General features: G+C 35.5%; 1 protein-coding gene across 1 annotated transcript; it reads left to right on the top strand.

The window, feature by feature from the left end:
• The first annotated feature begins 13,978 nt into the window (after positions 1 to 13,978).
• Positions 13,979 to 19,423, top strand: COX8 (Cytochrome c oxidase subunit 8). Its single transcript, XM_089092909.1, has 2 exons — positions 13,979 to 14,150; positions 19,217 to 19,423. Exons 1-2 carry the CDS (start codon positions 14,043 to 14,045, stop codon positions 19,337 to 19,339), a joined length of 231 nt encoding a protein of 76 aa, XP_088949035.1. The 5' UTR covers positions 13,979 to 14,042; the 3' UTR covers positions 19,340 to 19,423.
• The last annotated feature ends 2,159 nt before the right edge of the window (positions 19,424 to 21,582 follow it).

A 21,582-nucleotide genomic window follows, 5' to 3' on the forward strand; every position in this document is an offset into this window, starting at 1 on the left:
GAAAAGTTATATATTTAATCAAATATAAGAGTTTTAGAAAACTTTTGGGAGTGTTTCTTCGTTCCGTTACAACTAAACCCTTGCCAACCTTGAACCCAGTTTAACTGAACTCTCGTGCAACTCAACACCCATGTATCTCATCCCCCTTGCGCAAATCAACCCCCGTTTAACTGAACGCCAATACAGCTCAATCCCAATTCAACTCAGTATCCACGGAAAACAACCCCATTGAACTTAACCCTCATGCAACTAAACCCCCGTTTAATTGAAACCATATTCAACTCAACCTCCATGGAATTCAAACCTCATTTAACTCAATCTTCATGCAACTCAACCCCCCTTTAAACTAACCATGTTTGACGCAATCCACATTCAAATCAACCGCATTCAGCTCAACCCTCCTCAAAACAACATTATAGCTAGAAAATAAAATTCAGCCCGTTTTGTCGAAAGTGATGAAAGCTGACTTGACTAAAATTGTCTTTATTTATGGGTTAATTTTTACGTAAGTGTTTTTGTGTTTAATTTTATGCTGCTTCAATGCCAAGCTATTCCTCCTCCCCCGCTAAGGAACAACAATTTATCCGCCTGTCTTATATATATTTAAATTGGCGAAAACTGTGATACCAAGAGTCCGAAAGCACTTGAATCCCATGGTTGCAACAATAGCTGCACCCTAGCACAGAGAAAACCACGACCTATAGTAGCCAAAACCTTAAAAATATTTCAAAAAATCACTGCCTCATAAGAAAAATTTGATGTTAATGCTAATTCAAGAAGAATTTTATTTCTTAGATTTATCTTAACTGTAAAAGTTTCTTGCTGAAATTAATTTATAGGTATTTACCCAGAATTTTCTTCATTTTCTTTGTTTGAACAAGAGTTTGGTTAAATGGGGTTGAGCTGCACAGGGGTTCAGTTGAACGAGAATTCAGTTAAAAGGGGTCGAAATAAACAGGGGTTCAGTTGCACAAGGTTTTAGTTGGGCAGGGTTCACTTACACGAAGTTTAAGTTACGCACACACTGCATTTCTCCCAACTTCCTTGTGAGGAGCAAGAGAAAGAGGGATTTCCCAACTCATGGTGATTTTGAGCAATGAAAAGCTCTGAGGAAACGCCTGAACTTGTTTATTCTCCGGTTCTGAATTTTATTCAAAGCAATTTGCTAAGCGGAATTGAGGAGGATATTATCAAAAGACATGGTATGGAGTTTTTGGACGTGAATAGTCAAAGAAGCTAAACGTTTACTGTGGCAAATGAGTGCACCTGAATCAGATCGCCCAGTGGCTGAGTGGAACAATATCCTTTCAAGTCATTTAAGGAAACTGTTTTTATGTTGAGAACTCTTGAACGTAGCGATACTTTTGTATTTATGTTTGTTATAAAGTGATCTACAGAGGTGCAATGTACCCTTGCAAATCCTTATACTTCTTTACTCTCTAAGTTAATGAGCTACAACAAGGGGTTGTAAATGTCAGGGAAACTTGGCAATTATGAGTTGAATTTCCTCAACTTCCCAAACCTACCCCAGTAATTGACACTCATACGAAAGTTATTGTCTCTAAAGTGCATTCAGATCTGTCTTATCCGATTAAACGCAAATCTGTTCTCGATCAAATAGGTGGGCATGAATTAGTTTGTATTGTGAAACCAGTCTAAGACAGATGGTATGTCAATATTGATAAATCTGGAACTGAAGATTTTCTGCATCAGTTCAGAACTTTATTACCGGAGCAACAGTTAAAGTACGATCCAAGCACGTTTTTAGAATTCTCAGAGGTTTCCCAGTTGATGCCGATCTTTCAGTTATTAATAGACTGCAAGGTATAATAAGTGAAAATCGACTGGGCCAGACTTTGTCAGTCAAGCTCGAATTTGAAGACTCCTTCCCTCCGTCTGCTTATTTCAAAGAAGGAATTAAAGTTGGATTTGAATTTTTTCAAATTCATGACTTTAAGGAAATACCTTAATGCTTCTTCAATGCCGATCATACGATTGCTGTCAAGTGCTTGCACCAGCAATGTCCCAAAATGTGCTAGATGTGCTGGGCCACATCTTTCTACTAAGGATAACCGTTGTAGCGCTGCTCCGAAGTGTTTTAATTGTGGTAACTATCTCTTGTTTTGTCTGACTGTCTCTTCCTCTCTCTCTTTCTCCATGATTTATCTCTTCCCCCCGTTTTTCTATCTCACTCTAATTTTTCCCACTCTTTTCTTTGAAAATCATTATAAATAATTAAGTTAATAATTTTGAACGCATAATTGTTGAATAGAAAATCTAGTTGTGTGCCAAGTCCTATGGCAGCGCAGTGGGTCTAACCTCAGCTTGGTAATACGGGGCCCAGAGGACTTAACCAGCTGTAAGAACAAACTGCAGGGCCGACCTAAGGGCGTAAGTAGTCAAGAAGCGTCGTTAATCCAATACAATACAACAATACATGACTGCAAAACAGAAAATTTGGATGAATCTTATTTCCTCTGCTGTTAAGCGTATTGTCAATTGGGTGCTTGTATTGCTTACTTTACTTTCAGTGGGAACCAAATGATGATCCAAGTTCTGGAAATTAGAGTTACGTAACAATTTCCATGTTTCATTTGGATGCAATAGACATCGAGAGTTTTATGACTCCTCCCCACAATGAATTCTATGGGTTTTATGACTCCTCCACACAATGAATTCAGATGGTTTAGGACTCCTCCCCCTAGTCATAAGTCTTTCTAACCTTGAGCAAAGATATAAAAGTTTGACAAAGTACTTCTCTGCTCAAATATTACATTATTAGCTTCCAGAATGATAGGACTATATCCCTTGTTAAAGTATATATAAATACCCATTTTTTGCTCTTTCTGCAATTCAATGCTTTTTCTGAATACGGTTCTCTGATGCGCTGAATTTGATGGTGTGATTTTCATTAAGGTTCTATAGCTTTTAGGGGGCCTTTCCCCCTTTTTTAGAAAATCAGGCAAATTTTCTCAGGCGTGTAATTTTTGATGGGAGGACTTAGCTTGGTGAAACTTATATTTGAAATCAGCAATAAAATCTGATTCTTTTGATGTATCTATTGGTATCACAATTCCGTATTTTAGAGTTTCGGTTACTATTGAGCCGGGTCGCTCCTTACTTACAGTTCGTTATCACGAACTGTTTGAAAGAAATTTCACTTCGCCAATGGAGATACTGTAACTTTTTAGTAAAGATTTGAGGGTTACTATGCCCTAAATAGTGAACCTTACATCCGGAAGATTTAAATTCTTAATCTGCAAGTAGAAGCCAATTGCTATAATAAGCTAATATACTGCTGGGGCTTCTTTCTTACTTGGAGAAATGAGGTCAACTAGCTTTAAGTCAATAGCAAACATCTCAGTCCAAGTATAATGTCCTTGGAACAATTTGTTTTTTTTCAAAATAACCTGCCCTTATCCTGCCGATCTTGCATTTTCTAAATAGCTCTGTCTATGATGCATCGCTCCACGAGTATACTTCCCCACATTCTTAACATACATCTTATAATATGTCTTCAAATTAATAACCCATCTTACCCCACTCTCTTACTCCATTCTTTCCCTCTTAACTCACATCCAACAATTTACCTTGCAATTGCACATACCTAGCACACCTTGAAATTGTACATACAGACCTGTACATCTTTGTTATCCCCTCACATCGGAGAGAAATAAGAACTACTCCGCGACCTTCTCTCTCCTCAAAAGGAGAGAGAAGGTACATCCTTCTCTTTCCATTTGGCATACTATTACCCCTTACTTAAATAATCCATCTCATATCCTCCCCCGCGACGCTCCTTGTATTTCTCTGACCTCCGAGCCAACTTCTCCTCTTGTGCCTACCCCCTGACTCTAAACTCTTGACATGCCACAACTGTTCATATTTTTATTGTTTGTTTAGGTAAAGAATCTGTTTTATTATCATGTATAATTTTCTCTAAATGCTACCTTAACTAGTTTAATCTTTTGTAGTGACGTAACTTTCTCTCGGAGCCTAACCATTATCTCTAGTATTTTACTCTCATGAGAGCTTAGGCCTAAATCTCTTCTTAATACTAGTCTATTAAACCTATTATATTGCAGCCTCCCCTCAAAAAACACAGTGTCAAGTTTGGGACCATATGTGCATGACATTAGCTACCTTAACGATGAACTAGAAGCGGTGCTGAAACGAGCCTTTAAAATCATGCTTGAAACCAAAGTACTTGCAAATCTGTCTTTGCAGGGCTGTGAATTCCAAGCCTTAAATAATGCACGTACCAGCTGATGTGCAGAACCACTTGCACCATGACAAGCACCGTTTCCTACTACCCACGCCACTGCAGTCAACATACGCACACCACAAGAACAAGCTTGAACCGGTACGCAGGACGAATTGTTTCAGTGGCTCATTTGTCAATATTTTTCACTAGTGTGATAATTCGTATTTGATGTTTAAAAGTGGTGTAAATTATTCTTAAAAAATATGGCGTAAAACACTGTTTTGTGAAAAGTGGCGTACATTGTTGGCGGCATTAGCTGCAACTACGACAGCTGCTTTTATGATATGGATCATAAACCTTTATCTGTTGCTTTAAGCAACCGTTTTCTCTATCCGCCTCCTATTTTCAATTAGCCATTAGCTTAATCCTTGATAATCAAACTCTTCGACCAATTTTGTTTTGTCTCGTCTATAACAAAATCTTAGTCCGCAAATTCCCCCAAAAGTACCAAATATTGTAACTACTTACTTCTACCTATTCAAAACTAACTGCTTTCCTTGAAAATAATCCAACGCTGTTTCTAGGAGGTTTTTAAGGCTTTCCTTGGCGTTAGCTAGTAGGACCGTCATCTGCAAACAGTGGTACAATCAGATGCCAGCCTGACGTACATATTTTTCGGTGGGGAGGGGGCACTAAATATCCTATATAGTTTAATAATTTTTGTGGCAATTTACAATTTCCACGTGTTTAATGAAGGATTACGATCATATGCTTACCTGCACAGAAAAGGTGGTTAGGAGTATGAGCCCCCCCCCCTAAACCCAAGATTTTCGAAAGTCCCTTCTTCTTCAAAACCTAAAATTTTGACCTAAATATCTCTTTTTTTCAAATTTCAGTTAGATTTTCTAACATACACGTTAATGTATAATCGTCTCACCCACAATCTCTTTCACTCTTTTCAAAAAAGCCAGAAACCCCTCCCAATATGCCAGAAAAACCTCTTTCCAATATAGCGAAAAAGCTTCATCCTGGATTTTTGAATTTTTCGGTTGTTAAAAAAAGGCTTTTCCAAAAAAATTCACGGTAGTTAATGAAGGGAGTTATTTTTGAAAATTTGGAGGCAAGGGGAGGGGATTTTGCTGTTTCTGTAATTTTTCAATGAAAGTACCAAAGCACCTTTTTTCAATAAGAAAAATACCAAAAAATAGCCTACTTTTTCAAAATCCTTAGGAAAGGGGATGCTCTTTTAGAGGTAATAAACAAAGGGAAAGACCATTCAAAATAAAAAGATTTTGAATTTATTATTTGTTACCTTTTTCTGCACTAAATTAAAAATAGAAATGTTCTCTGGTCTCTCAATTAAGGATCTGCGTATATTTCAGGATATATCAACATAAATATCTCAACGTAACTCTTTTAGAATTGTTTCCTATTATTGGTCAGTTTGAAATCATGGTAGGATATTTTAACATAAGATTCCACACAGGGCCAATTTTGGGAGAGGTGGTCTAGATTTTGAATAATTACGTTTTTTCTATTCCATTTTTTTTGAAAATAAAAAAATACCTTTTTTCATATTTTCATTGAAAAGAATAGAAAAAACTACAAAATTACCATACTTTGACTTTAAGAATACATTTTGCCCCCTTCTATAGTTTCGTACATTATCGCCCTGAAACATTTTTTTTAAAGAGGAATGAGCGTTTTTGAGAGGACTTAAGCAACTATGTCCATTCGACTTCGGTTCTGATTTTAAGGGGTTCTCTCTTTTACTAAGACTCTGAAATAACCTTGATTCTTGAATTTCCTCTTAAATTACCATTCCATAGTTCTTGTAATTTAGGATTTTGCTTAAAGTTCGATTTTTTTTTAAACATTATATCTTTCGACTAAACTTTTAGGGTGGCGTAATTATGAAGATAGCTTACAAATAGGTCCTACCCTTTGGGGGAGAATAAGGGGCATAAATTAATCATTTTTAAGCTACAATTTTTCAAAATCTTGGAAGGATCATGCCTCTGGTCCCTCCCTCTCTTCTATGCTCTGGTATGCAGAAAAATACAATATTTTAAAGTAGCCTAAGTGTGAAATTCAACAGATATATATATATATATATATATATATATATATATATATATATATATATATATATATATATATATATATATATATATATATATATATATATATATATATATATATATATATATAATATATATATATATATATATATATATATATATATATATATATATTACTAACTGATTGCGTCAATTGATTGCGGGATATCAGCCTATGCAAATTTATTCTGATGATAATATTATAGCAATCCAGTGTAATAACATGGCTTTTGTAAATGTGTATCTCCCATGCAATCATCGAAATACTCAGTCATTTACTGCTTTTGCTAAAGCTTGCCATAAACTGAAATCTCTTTTCATAAAATTTGCAGATAAAAATGTTGATTGGATCTTAGCCAGGGATATGAATACTGACATATTGACCTCATCTGATCGATCTGAACTCCTGCTCGATTCTCTGCCACGTGTCTATCATGTCGCTGCTAAGAACCTGGCTTATACTTACATTCACAATCGAGGCTCCGTTAAATCCAACCTCAACCATGTTATTGTGTCTAAGTCCGGTCTAATTAAATCCGAGATGTTTGTTGATGAAGATAAAAATCAATGATGACCATCTCCCTATTTCGTGCCTAATTGAGCCTCTTGATGTTCAAGCCCACTTTAAGGGTCCCCATTCAAAATGGTATCAAAAGCCCAATTGGAATCGGATAAACGTTGAGATGTATATTACTACTTTATGCACTCTACTCTCAACTATTAAAGTCCCGTTTCACTTGCTCCAGACTTCAATAAAGTGCCCTGATTCTAAGGAAGACCTAAATTCGTATTATTACCAGATAGTGGCATGTCTAAATTCAGCCACAAAAGTTGCAATTCCGATTGAGCACGTGCGTTCTGGGTCTCGCAAGCCCCTGTGGAATATACATCCGGAAGTGAAAAAAGTAAAGAACCGCGCAAAGTTTTGGTTGCGATTGTGGAATGCTTAAGATCAACCCTCCACCGGTGCTGTGTTTACAGTCAAGCAAAAAACGAAGAAAGAATACAAATCTTGTTTACATAATGCAAGGCTCAACGCGTGGGACGCTCCAAATAGTAAAATGACTTGGAATAGAGTTATCAATAGCAGTAAGTGTTCTCCCCCACCTCAGTCAGAATTAAACCTTATGAATTTTGTGCGCCATTATATTGACATATTTTCCGTATTTAATCAGTGTGTTCAGAAACATTTTTCTAATCTACTTAGTTCGGTCCTGCCAGTGTCTGTTTTTTAATATAGAGTCCTTGTGATAAGTATGAGTGATTTACATTGGGCGCTGAAGAAAGTAAAAAGATCATATTCTCCTGATTGTGATGGCCTATGCTTTAGGAATTTTGCTTATGATTGCCCATTATTGTTGAACCACCTGCAGTTATTATTCCAGATTTGTATAGCTCAATCTCTGGTTCCTGATAGTTTTCTTTCCGGTAGTGTCACTCCTATACTTAAACGCGGTAAAGATCCAGATTCATGCTCGAATTATAGACCGATTACTGTATCTTGCTTTATGAGTAAGGTTTTTGAGTATGCCCTTTTGCCTGAAATAACTTCTAAGTGCGATTTTTCGTCTTTTCAACTGGGATTTAGAAGAGGGGTTGGTTGCCCCCAGGCGCATCATGGGCTCAGCCGGTTGTTAAAGAAAGCTTTTGCCCAGAAGCGTTCATTGTATTGCTGCACAGTAGACATTTCCGGGGCTTTTGATAATATTGTTCACGCCCAGGCCTTGCATTCCCTTGCTTGTTCCGGAGTCAATTATTCAGTTATTTCTACATTGCGATATTAGTATGATTATTCTTATGTGCGTATTAAGTGGCTGTCAAATACTTCTGATTCGGGAGCTGTTAGGAAAGGCGTTAGACAGGGAGCAGTTTTATCTCCTTATATATTTAAATGTGTCCTCGCTACTTGTTTAAAACATCTATCTCCTACTGTGTTTTTTCGTGATATTGGTGTAAGTTATATTGCATACGTCGACGATGTCCTTTTAGTCAGTTTTTCTCGTCGAGGGCTGGCTCAGAACTTCCGTAAGCTGTATTCTCTACTTAGTGATATTGACCTATCTGTTAATATGGGAAAGTCTGAGTTTATGTGCTTTAATAGTAGCATTTCTGTTTCTCCATTAAACATTCGTTCAATTTCATTACCTTGTTGGGATAAAGTTAAGCGGCTTGGTATATCGTGTTGCCCGTCTATTTATGAAACTTGCTCCGAGTTGGTTACTAATGCATTAAAAAATATTCGTGTGTCATATGGTAAAATATCTCCAAATAGAGGGCGTTATAACCATAAAGGTGTAGCTCGGCTTTATAATAGTTTTTGCTCTCCAGGAGTAAATTTTCTATCTGGATTCCACCACTTACTGAGGAAAAAAGATTTACGGAGACTTAGAAGTGGTTACTTTAGATATTGTAAATATCTGATGTATTTACCCGGCCGTTTTAAAAATAGAAATATTGTATCCTGTTATGGTGTCATTGATGCTTGTGCGCGACTGGCGAGTGTGACTTCTAATATGATTAGGAATACTAGTAATGTTGTTTCTGTCTGAATACTAGTAATGGTGATATCGGTTAATTTGAATTTTTTTGTTGTTGTTGTTTGATTTCGTAATGATGTTGTTATTTTCTCTTTTATATTTTCCATTACTCCGCAGTGTCATTTATAATGTTCATAATGTGGGTCATAAATAAATAATAATAACAATGAGAATGGATTTCCAAGACTGCGCTTATTATTATCATCCAGTTTAATTTAGTTTCTGAAAAGGGAATAGGTTTATTAATAGATAATGGTTGTAAATGCATTCTTTTTTTTTTTTTTTTTTTTTTAATACACTTATTTTTTTTATGAGCACTGAGGATGACTTGGCGGAGGTCCTTGTCGAAATATTTGCTTGTTTTTCGTTTTCATATTTTTCCACTGGCTGACAAAATCACCGTTTTCTCACCTATTAGATTTTATTTTTTATTAATTATATCCTTTCCTTTCTTGGTTTCATACATAATTGTAGTAATGGATAATGTAGTACAAGAAGGATATTAGTCTTGGGAGAGAAAACAATTTGATAGGAGACAGAAAGCAAATTTGAAGCAAAGATAAAAATATTTTTATTTTCCTTCAGTTTAATATTAAAATTAAACTTCAGAACTTTGCAAGAATGTAAACTAGTAGGTTCAGGTACGATGGATTGTAAAGTACTCCGAAGCAAGCCCAGAATACACTATATATATTAGTGAGGTAGTAACTTCAGAACTTTGCAAGAATGTAACCTAAGTCGGTCCCCCATAGAACAGAAAACCTCTGATACGTCAACCCTCATATAGCGTCCAACGAAAAAAAAAATTCGTTTTCAGATGAAAGTTAATGTCAAGTAAAATAGAAATCACTAACAGGAAAATTATTGCGTGTTGTTGACAATTGGTTTACTCAACTATTTAGTGTCAAAATCGAGCAGGGACACTTGCAGTCCATATTTTCAGATCAGTTCCTCCTCCCTACTTGGAAGTTAACTACATAAAATGCCAAAATACTTTTACTGCCGAACATTTCATTTCAACAACGGAGATACATCGTTATTCTTTGTGCAGACTAACTATACCTTAGCAGCCTAAGAACTCAATATCTCTTTAGCTGCGATAGAAAAAAAAATATTTCCCAATGGAATTTGTTGTCAAGTAGAATAAAATCACAATAAGGTTAATTATTGCGTTCTGCAGGCAATTTTAGTTTACTCAACTAATCAGTCAAAATCGAGCAGAACATTTACAGTCCAATTATTCCTCCCTACTTGGAAGTAAAAAAAAAGTAAGTAAGTAAGTATAACAGCACTAGACCCTTAAGGTCCAAACCGGCGGTGCTGATCTCCGTTTCGTGGCCCTTCAGCCAGGAAGTGCAATGGGGGACTGGGGGCCAGCCATCCTGTGCTTTCACACACCCTCCTTGCTTACCTTCCCCAGATTTCTCCAGGTACCCATTTACAGCTGGGTTGACTCTAGCTATTAAAAATGGCACCAGCCCTTTGGATTTCCAATCGAATGAGCCTGTTTTGAAGTTTCTACGACAACGCCTTCTATAAAAACCTTATATGCCCCCAGGGCATAACTTAAAACCCTTGCCATGAGGGTTGTGGAAAAGTGTCCTCCTCAAAAATACATTTTCTATCTTGAAATCAACTACGCTAAACAAAATGGCTATCCCAAAATTTTGATTGGATGTGTTTGGGGAAATGATGGGCGTGGGGGGGGGGGGGTTGGGCTAGTAAACCTCCAATTACTTTCGACTATTAAAAAGGTCACTAGCACTTTGAATTTCCAATAGAATGAGCCTTTTTTGAATTTTCTACGACAACGCCTTCTATAAAACCTTATATGCCCCCAGGGCATAATTTAAAACCCTTGCCCTGATTGTTGTGAGGGAGTGTCTTCCTCGAAATCACTTCAACTATTAAAAAGGGCAGTAGGTCTTTTGACTTCCAATCGAATGAGCCCTTTTGGAAACGACAACGCTTTCTATAAACACCTTATATGCCCCCAGGGCATAAATTACAATCCTTACCGTAAGGTCTTATAGGGTGGTTGTCATCCTCTAATACCGAATTTCCAGAACTTTCAACTATTTTAAACTACATGGCTATCTCAAAATTTTGATTGGATGTGTTTGGGGAAATGGTGGGCATGAGAGGGGCAGTAGTTGCTCTCCAATCACTTTCAACTATTAAAAATGGACCTAGCCCTTTTAATTTCCAATCAAATGAGACCTTTTTAAGTTTTTACGAAAAAACTTGAATTAAAATCTTATATGCTCCCAGAGCATAGCTTACAACCCTTGCCCTGAGGGCTGGGGGGGGGGTGTCATTCTCATAGACCTAATTCCTAGAACTTTCTACTAAGTTGAACAAAATGGTTATCTGAAAATTTTGATTGGATGTATTTGGAGGAATGGTGGGCGTGAGAGGGGGGTTAGTTACCCTCCAATCACTTTTAACTATTACAAAGGGCACTAGCCCTCTCAATTTTGAATTGAATGAGCCCCTCTTGAAGTTTTACGACAACTCTATCTATAAAAAACTTTATATGCCCCCAGGGCAGAACTTACAACCTTTGCCCTTGGGGCTCTGGGGGGTTTGTCATCCTTACATACATATTTTCCAGAACTTTCAACCACGTTGAACAAAATGGCTATCTCTAAACATTGATTGAATGTTTTTGGGGAAATAATGGGCATAAGAGGGGGGTTAATTACTCTCTACTCACTTTCGACTATTAAAAAGGGCAATTTTAATTTCCAATTAAATGAGCCCTTTTTGAAATGAATATTTCAAAACTTTAATCCGATGTGTTTGGGAAAATGGCGGGTGTGAGAGGGGCGTTAGTCGCTATCCAATCACTTTAAACTTTTAAAAAAGGCACTAGCCCTTTCAATTTTCAATTGAATGAGCTCTTTTGAAGTTTCTACGACCACGATTTCAATAAAAACTTTATATGCCCCCAGGGCATAACTCGCAACCCATGCCTTGAGGCCGGTGGGGGGAAGGGTTGTCATCCTTAAAGACCTAATTTCCAAAACTTTCAACTACGTTGAATAAAATGGCTATATAAAATTTTGATTGGATGTGTTTGGGGAAAAGGTGGCCGTGAGAGGGGGGTAAGGTGCCCTCAAATCCCTTTCGACTATTAAAAAGGGTACTAACTCTTTGAATTTCAAATCGAATGAGCCCTTTTTCTAGCTTCTACGACAAAGATTTCAATAAAAAAAAACTTATATGCCCCAAGACATAACTTATAATCCTTGCCCTGAGGGTTGTGGGGGAGTGTCCTCCTCAAAAATATATTTTCTATCTGGAAATCAACCACGCTGATCAAAATGGCTATATAAAAATTTTTATGGGATGTGTTTGGGGTAATGATGGGGGTGGGGGGAGGGGCTAGTTGCCCTCCAATCACTTTCGACTATTAAAAAGGGTACTTGGCCTTTGAATTTCCAATCGAATGAACCTGTTTTGAAGTTTCTACGACACTGCCTTCTATAAAAACCTTATATTCCCCCAGGGCATAACTTAAAACACTTGCCCTGAGGGTTGTGGGGGAGTGTCCTCCTCAAAAACATATTTCTATCTGGAAGTCAACTGCGCTGAACAAAATGATTATCTAAAAATTTTGATTGGATGTATTTGGGTGAGTGATGGGCGTGGGGGGGGGGGGTTAGTTGCCCTTCAATCACTGTCGACTATTAAAAAGGGCACTAGAACTCTCAATTTTCAATCGAAAGATCCCCTTTTGAAGTTTCTGCGACGACCTCTTCCATAGCAAGTGCCCTGCTCTAAAGGAAAAAATAATAAATAGTACATTGTGCCAACATCGTTCTTACATGCCCTCAGGGCATAACTTAAAACCCTTGCCCCGAGGGTTGTGGTGGATTGTCCTCCTCAAAAACACATTTTCTATCTTGAAATTAACTACGCTGAACAAAATGCCTATCTCAAAATTTTGATTGGAGGTGTTTGGGGGAATGAGGGGCATGGGGGGGGGGCTAGTTGCCCTCCAATCAGTTTTGACAATTAAAAAGGGCACTAGCCACTCCCATTTCCAATCGAATGAGCCTTTTTTGAAGTTTCTGCGACAACTCCTTCGATACGAAGTGCCCTAGTATGGAGGGAGAAAAACACACATTGTGTCCACATCGTTCTTTAGTTAGGCAGCGCTAGAGCGCTGCCTATGATTTCTGTTCGTTTTGGGTTTCACTTATTTATTGATGCTGATTTTCGGTAGTTTCATGCTTGGTAGATTATTTGATTTTATTTTTGCTCATTTTTTGTTTAATGGAGTTCTTTACTTTTCTTTGAAAAACTTATTTTGTGGAAAAAGTTTTTTTAATTAATACACAGAAATAACTTTTTTCTGACTTCAAACGGTCCAAATACTTCACCCCCACCCCCACCCCCTTTATGTGCAAATATATAGCCCAAATTATATATTTCCTATATATTATGTTTTTTGTCTTTGTCTTGTCTCGCACTAAGCTGAAAAAAACTAACGAAGAAACCGATTTGTTCTCGAGTTTTACACAGCGTATTTTCCAGGGGTATTTTCAATGGGGGGTATTTTTTCCGGGGGGTATTTTCCCTGGGGGAGGTATTTTCTAGGGGTGGAGAGAAATCGTCAGGGGGGGATAAACACCGACTACCATCTGAATATTACTCCTTGCCTTCAGCTGAATTATTAAGACAAGAATTTAGACTAGACTGGTTTGAATATTAGATGAAGGCCTTTTTACTATCTTCAAAAGTAGTTGAGCCTGCTGAATAAAATTTTAGGTTTCGATCTGGAGTTCAACATTGGCATCAATTACGGAAGGACACCCTCTCCTGCATGAACTTTGAAAAAAAAACCTTTTGTGGGATATATTTTTATGAATAATACCTTTGTTGATATTTCTCTTGAAATAAACAAAAATTGTACCCCCCTGCTGACTGAAATTTGATAACCCCGTGGTACTTCAGCCGTACATGCTTAATTCCTTTTTACTGAAGAACGCCGAACGGCCTCACAAACGTCCATCTTGCAGTAAAAATGAAAATTAAAGCCGTTTTTTTTTTACGTCTAGTTTTTAGAAGTTGTCCTCTGCATTGGCAAAGCTGTATACATTGAATACAACAGCAGCAACTCAATAAGTAGGAAAATTTTCTACTTGTATAATCATAAACCGAGGTGATATAAAAATGGTTGGTCAAAGAGCTCTCCTTTCTGGTGCTTCTCAATGCATCAGTGCTGTCTCCAAGAGAGGTGTCGTGATCAGTGCCCCACCTCAAAATAAACTTTCACTTGCTGTAAGTTTAGCCTATATAAACTTATTCTTTAAGCTAGACAAAGGCAGGTTTGCAATGTTTGCAAACAGTCAGATGAAAAACAGAAACAAGTTAGACAGAAATAAAAACAGAAACAGTGCCAAGGCTTAATTATATTATAGAGCAAACATAAATAAAGTCACACTGATGACTTTTTATGCCACATCTCTTAGGGAGCAGCAAGGAAAAAGTTAGGACAATATCTACTAATCATATTATTGAGTTAGGACTAAAGTGAATACACCATTTGATGCCTTTTTGGTAAAATTCTATGAAATCATATTATTGAGTTAGGAATAAAGTGAATACACCATTTGATGCCTTTTTTATGCTGATTACAAATATAATAAGCATTTCGGTAAAATTCTACTTTAGCTACTTCTGGCTATCTTGGAAAGGAGTTTGGTTAGGAAAATGAAACTTTCAGGGATGGGTCTACAGGCTAAAGTATGTTCCAGGAAGGTATTTTGAAGTACCTACCTCCACTCCTTCTCTCTCTAGAGGGTCCCGACCTTTGATTACCTTTAAAAATATGTGTGTTATAAAAGTGAAACCTTGTAAAATATATCTTCTGCTTAAAATGAAGTCAAACAAAATGGTTTTCAGCCTCACAACTTTGCTCAATCCTGATATATAGAGTTTTAAAGATGTGCAAATACATTTCCTAAATTTTGAAAATTAACATTGATATGTCTTAAAATACTACTCAAATAACAGGAATTGCATTTTCAGAACTAAAGCCAGAGAAAAAGAATCTTATAACAGAAAATTAAGGTAAAATTTTGTTTTGTCAAAATTTCAATAGGTATAGACCTGTCATGTAGGCAAATTTCAGGATCCTCTAGAGGGAGAAGGAGCGGAGATAAGTACTTCAAAATACCCTCCCAGGACATATTTTAGCCTGCAGACCCATCCCTGAAAGTTTCAGTTTCCTAACCTCACCCCTTTCCAATATAGGTAAAAGTAACTAAAGTAGAATTTTACCAGCATTTCTATCTTAAATGAATTTCAGCCCCCCCCCCCCTATATAGGCTATACCTAACCGGTAAAGTTCTACAAAATCATATTATTGAGTTAGGAATAAAGTGAATTCACCATTCAATGCCTTTTTTTATGCTGATTACAAATATAATAAGCATTTCTATTGGAAATGAATTTCAGCCCCCCCTATATCGGCTATACCTAATCGAACCCAGAGTTGGCCTTGAAATGGGGGGCTGAAATTCATTTCTGATAGAAATGATTATTATATTTGTAATCAGCATAAAAAAAAGGCATCAAATGCTGTATTCACTTTAGTCCTAACTCAATAATAGGATTTTGTAGAACTTTACCACCTAACCTAACCCTAAATTGGCCTATATAGGGTGGGGGGCTGAAATTCATTTCCGATAGAAATGCTTAGGCTATTATATTCATAATCAGCATAAAAAAAAGCATCAAATGGTGTATTCACTTTAGTCCTAACTCAATAATTCGATTTTGTAGAAGTTTACTGCTTTTTTTATGCTGATTACAAATATAATATGCATTTCTATCGGAAATGAATTTCAGCCCCCCCCCCTATATATGCCAATTCAGGGTTAGGTTAGGTATAGCCTATATAGGGGGGGGGCTGAAATTCATTTCTGGTAGAAATGCTTATTATATTTGTAATCAGCATAAAAAAAGGCATTGAATGGTGTATTCACTTTATTCCTAACTCAATAGTATGATCTGGTAGATATTGACCAAAAGTTATACAGATGACTTTTTTGGTTTTCCTTATTAATTGTTAAACTTAATATATTATTATACAAAACATGTTTTGGTACTTGTTATTTAAATGAAACACTTGAGATTTATGCTGGTAAATATCTACCAAATCATATTATTGACTTTCACATAAAGTGAATATACCACTCAATGCCTTTTTTATGCAGATTATGAATATAATAATTATTTCTATTGGAAATGAATTTCAGCCCCCCCCCCCCTATATATGCTAATTCAGGGTATATTTCTACATTAGGGGGGGGGCAAATTGTGTTTCTGATATAAATGGGAGGCAAGTTTAAACTTTACCCCCACCCCAATATTTACCATGAATTGGCATATATAGGGAGGGGGGGGGGCTGAAATTCATTTCCAATAGAAATGATTATTATATTTGTAATAAGCATAAAAAAGGCATCAATTGGTATATTCACTTTATGTTTAAGTCAATAATATGATTTGGTAGATATTTACCATTATGCTTAGGTTAGATCTCAGAAAACTGGTTTCATAGCCACAAAGATAAGTGATACAATGTATTGGACTTATAAAATTTGGACTACATATTTGCACATTAGGGAGGGGGGGGGGAAGGGGTAAAGTATTTGGACAGCAGGAACTTAGAAAACAGTTTTTACTTCATAATATGCAGAATAATTATAACTAACAAATTTTTGTATGCAGACCCACTATACTTAAACCTAATCTAATACTTAAACCAAACCTTAACTAAGCATAATTCTTGAGCATTTTGTTTAATTAACAAGTAGCTATAATTTAAATAAAAGCATATATTGGTTTTCCAATATGTGGATACATTTTTGGTTTTTGTACTTGTCTTACAGCAACCACACTCAAGGTTTCATCTGAGTAGCCTAACCCATCTGAGTTTCCCTGTCTGCATTCAAATATAATTAGCTTAGTGTCAGTGAGAAAAATTATTATGCAGGTATATTTTGATTAAATATTTAATATATAGAGTTTGTTAGGTTAGGTATTTAATATAATGCGTTTTGCGCGGTCTGCTTTCCATAATTTTCTATTGTAGTTTCCATAATTGTGCTTCTAAAGTATTATATTTGCGTCATATTTTGGTATATTTCATTACAATTAATCTAACTTCACTTCTTGAGTGGGGTTGCTATAAGACACAAGTATCTTGGTTTTCCCTCAGAAATGAGGAAGAAGGGGTCTCTGAACCTTCCTTTGAGGAAGATCCCATTTATTTTCACTTGAACTTCTGAGCATTTGTGGTTTTCCCTCCAAAATTGAACCCCTCTCTGCCCTCAGATGACAGTTCTGTAGATGCTCTTGAGACATTGAAACTTTGGGATATGGCAGTCTCCTACCTCTTGTGTAACATGCAGTGCTTTCACTATCCTTGAAATTTCAGATATTTTGCCAAATTCTTCCATTTGCTGAAAAGAAAATTTGTCTCCTAAGTCCCTGAAAATCAATGTTCCAAAATTCAGAATTTTCATTAACTGTTTTTGGCTGGTTATGAAAATTGGTCTGTTAGTTCAATTTTGACAAATACCTTTGCAATTCCATAGTAAATATTTGGTAGTAATGGCTTACCTATGTTTGTCTAATGTTCATTTTCCAAATTAGGTTGCAAGACACTTCACAAACCCACTTTTTGACAGTCTTACACGAAGAGGCTTAAAAGGCTCAGTAGACCCTGTTAAATAAAATATAGAAGATCAGAATACTGTTTGTTTTGGTTCAATGCTGTTTGGTTTGCAGAAAAAAAACTTCATCTTCTGAAAACCAGTGCCTCAACTCCAGATCAGACTTCTTTTAGCTTCTAAGGGTTTTTGGACTAATTCATTGCCCTTTAACTTCTTCTTGCCAGCAAATTAGCCAAAGTGAAGTATATTGTAGGGTCTGGGCAACCATATTAAACTGCATTATTACACCTGAATGGATAATCTTGCAGAATGATTTCCTTTCTTTGTTGGCAGTTTGATAACAGTTAATAAATCTTGCTTGGCTTTAACTTTAATCTCAAAAAGTTTTCCTTTGGTTTCCAGGACAAACACTAGGAAGATTTAATAAATTGTGCAAACCAGGTTTCCCAAAATAACATTGCTATGTTTTCTATGTGCATAGTTAAGGTTAGTAGATTAATAAGGTTTTGCTGACCTAGTTGGTTGAAGACCCCTTTTTTATGTAAAGGGTCTTTGTAACAGGAGGTATTTGGTAGAAGTTGATGTCTTTTGTCTATTGGAATGTTCTATTTTCATTTTTCAAATATTTCTATTTTCAAAGCTCAAAGAAATGCTGTATATTCTTAAGAACAACCAAGTCCCTATAAAATACTGGATTCATTTCCATTATGTCAATACAAATTCACTTATGGGGTTTAAAAGCTTTTTGAGAAATCTGATCAACAAAAAGGATCCAAAGGTAGTAGCTGTCAAATATAGTTGCTCACATTTGTTGTTGTTCCTTATATTTCAATAAAAAACATGAGAAAACTCTGGAAAAATAATGAGGTAGTTGTATTTTACACCTCCAGTTATAACACAAAAATCCCATTCTGTCTACCATAATTATGAAAGATTTTCTGTTCCTAGCAACTATATTTTTTTTAAATACAGGCTTTGATTTCATTTGGACATGAAATCAAAATTGTTGGTTGCAATTTTACAGGTTTTCCATTGGAGAATGTATGACCTTCCTTTTTGCATGTATGTCTCTAAAATTATCTAATAATTATCTCTTTCCCCTACGGCTAAGAATATCTTTCTGTTTTCATCTCTTAATTCCTTTTTACCAAAACTTATATTTTATCTTCCCAAAAATCCAGCCCTTTTCCCCAAGTTTTCATTATTTCAAAAGGGTCATTTCTTTTTTTGATTGCCCAAAGATCTTTACTCTGGCTGGGCATCAAGAGTAGAGGTAGAAAAACATATAAGTAGCAAACATTTTAAGGGAAACAAATTCAGTTTTTTTTTCTTCATAAAAAACTTTCTGAGTCAATCCTTAGATTGTGTATTTGTACATTTTTCAGCTCCCTAAATATCAACCCTTTCCCTTATTTTTGTTTTAATTCATAGAAGTGTCAGTTGGAAAAATCTGACAATTATCAGTTAACAGAGAAGATAACCAACTACTTTATATGGTCAAAAGACAAATGAAACGTCAACAGAGCCAAACCAAGCATTTAAATTATCAATATGAATCTAAAATAAGTCAACAAATTCTCTATCCTTTCAGCAGGGCACTCAAATTAAATAAGGTTAAACTTACTCAGCTTTTCTTTTTCTTACACCTTTGTTCCATTTTAGGAGAAACTTGCCCATGGAGGTTTAATGATGGCTGGAATGTTAGGCATCCCTATATATGTCCTTATGAACCTAAAACACTGGAATGGAATGGAGCAAAAAGAAGGAGGATATTATGGTCGTTAACAGCTTGTTTTATATTTGAAACTGGAAAGATTAATGTATTATGTTTTTGTAAAATATTAATGAACAGTAGATATAAAATAATGATTTTGTTGTACAGATTCTCATAGGTTAAGGAAAAGCAAAGCAAAGCCTCTATATTTGATTTGTCCCCGATTGGCTTGAAACTTACAGGGTCAGGTAGAATCATTAAAGACAAAGCTTTTTGAGTTCTGAAGTTTGGTTTTATCAATATTTGACACCTGAAACTGGGCTAACAAATTTTGTCTTATCTGACTTTAACTTGGAGGGTATTTAGACACAGACAATGGTACCTCAATAAAGGCAAACTATTGAAAACAATTTCTTGTGCTGATTTGTGAGGCCCAAGAATCGACAAAGATTGGATTTTCCCTATTGGCATTAATTTTTCTGTTTTGATAGGTTAGATTTACATTCATTGGGGTCTTATTAATGTAAATGAAAATAAATATAATTTAATTATACATGTATAGACAAACATACGTTAAGTCCCTTGAACTTAATAATTCCTCTTAATCACATACTATGGCTCTTGTTTCAGTCTTGAACAAAACCACATCTCTCATCAAAACAGTTCAAAATCTGAATAAATACCCCCTCCCCTTCCTACCTGAAATAATGACAATAATTAATGAAATAAAACACAAAAAAAGTGAAAGTAGTCTGGACTCCTTGCTCATCCACTTGAAAATTTGGGGCATTTAGACAGGGTCAAAGTAAGCTCTATTTGGACAAAAGAAAAAATGAAGAAAGAAATCTAGCTGTATTGATTGGTGAAATCAGTTTTTGTAAAGACAATAAAACAGAATTTTTCTTATAAATGACCTTGGCATGTTTTATTGGTCTACTATGCAGACTAATACATATCTATATATGTATTTTAATATAGTTATATTGCAGTTAGATTGAATCATTTGAAAAAAAAAGAATAAAAGGGAAATGTTTGAACAAAGATAATTGATCTTTTAAATACTAAAATTAAATTGAAAGTCACAAATGTAATTATTCTGAGAAGTATCTTTTCCTTCCCTGTGATCTTGATCATTATCATTATCATGTTTTTTTTTTTTTTTTTTTTTTTGTTGATGTTTTGACATAAAAAACGCATGGTTCAAAATACATATCATCTTTAGTAAAGCACCAATGACACTCAAGCCTTTTGGAGGATTGGGGGGGGGGGGGAATTATCAGAATACTTTATTTCTACTTGTTTTTGGGTCTTAATGTAGCTCTTTACTTTCCTTTGTAGAAGTCTTCTTGGGAATTTCGGAAATTAAGTAATAAAGGAAGCAGTTCTGTTCCTTTTTATATTCTTCTTTTACTATTAAAGCTTTTGTATTATTTTCAAATCCTTACAATCACCTTCTATTATAACCTATGTAATTTGATTGGAAAGTGGAGTGCTTATTCTAAGAGTAATATCTTCATCTAGGATCACTTCAGCACTAAATAGATATAAAATTTATTGCTGAACATGGATTAATGATCTACATAATTAACCTGCAATGAAATAGGATCAAAGCTTACAATTTTCTGTGAGCAATAATTATTAAGCATCTTTACAACCCTCATTTCCTACCTTAACTGCAGCATTCTTGTACATAGCACTGATCTCTTTAATGTATTGGTCTGGTATACCATGCAAGGGCAAGACCTTCACTAAAACTCTTCTAGCAGCTGAATCAAACACTTGCTCATAACATTGGGCCCCAAGTAGCTTAAGAGGATGAAGCTGTCCTTTGAAGGTGTGATTGTTTTTGAAAATCACTAGATTGTTAACTTGTAAGAATGAAAGAATTGAATTGAGAATGGTCACCAACAAAGATGTTGTAGCGTCCTTTACTTTATTTAACTTTGCTATTTTGCTATCTGCTATCCAATGCTAACTTTGCTATCCAAACAGGTGTTTAATGTCTGGTGCTGCTCACCTGCCTCAAATATTATTTTGAGTTTGGACACTGCAAAACAGTGCTGCTATGAAAACAACTAGCTTTCATATTCTTCTTTCCCTCATATATTTCTCATATTAAAGTTGTTTAATTATGTAATAATTATTTAAGTTGGTTAATTATGTAATGTGGCAATTTTGACAAAGTTGTTGTGAAAACTGCTAGATCATAAATAAAAGTTCAAATAAGGATAGAATCCTTTTATTGGACAGTGATAAATTTTACAAACAGTGATAAAATTCCAAAAAAATACTATATATTTTGGTCACAATGCAG

This window comes from Artemia sp. Qi Xiang Cuo, chromosome 8 (assembly GCF_049724085.1).
Source record: "Artemia sp. Qi Xiang Cuo chromosome 8, ASM4972408v1, whole genome shotgun sequence".
Lineage (NCBI taxonomy): Eukaryota > Metazoa > Arthropoda > Branchiopoda > Anostraca > Artemiidae > Artemia > Artemia sp. Qi Xiang Cuo.

Coding starts and splice junctions, on each gene's coding strand:
- COX8 (XM_089092909.1), top strand. CDS start 14,043: ATGGTTGGTCAAAGAGCTCTCCTTTCTGGTGCTTCTCAATGCATCAGT. Junction 14,151..19,216: donor AAAATAAACTTTCACTTGCT/GTAAGTTTAGCC, acceptor GTTCCATTTTAG/GAGAAACTTGCCCATGGAGG.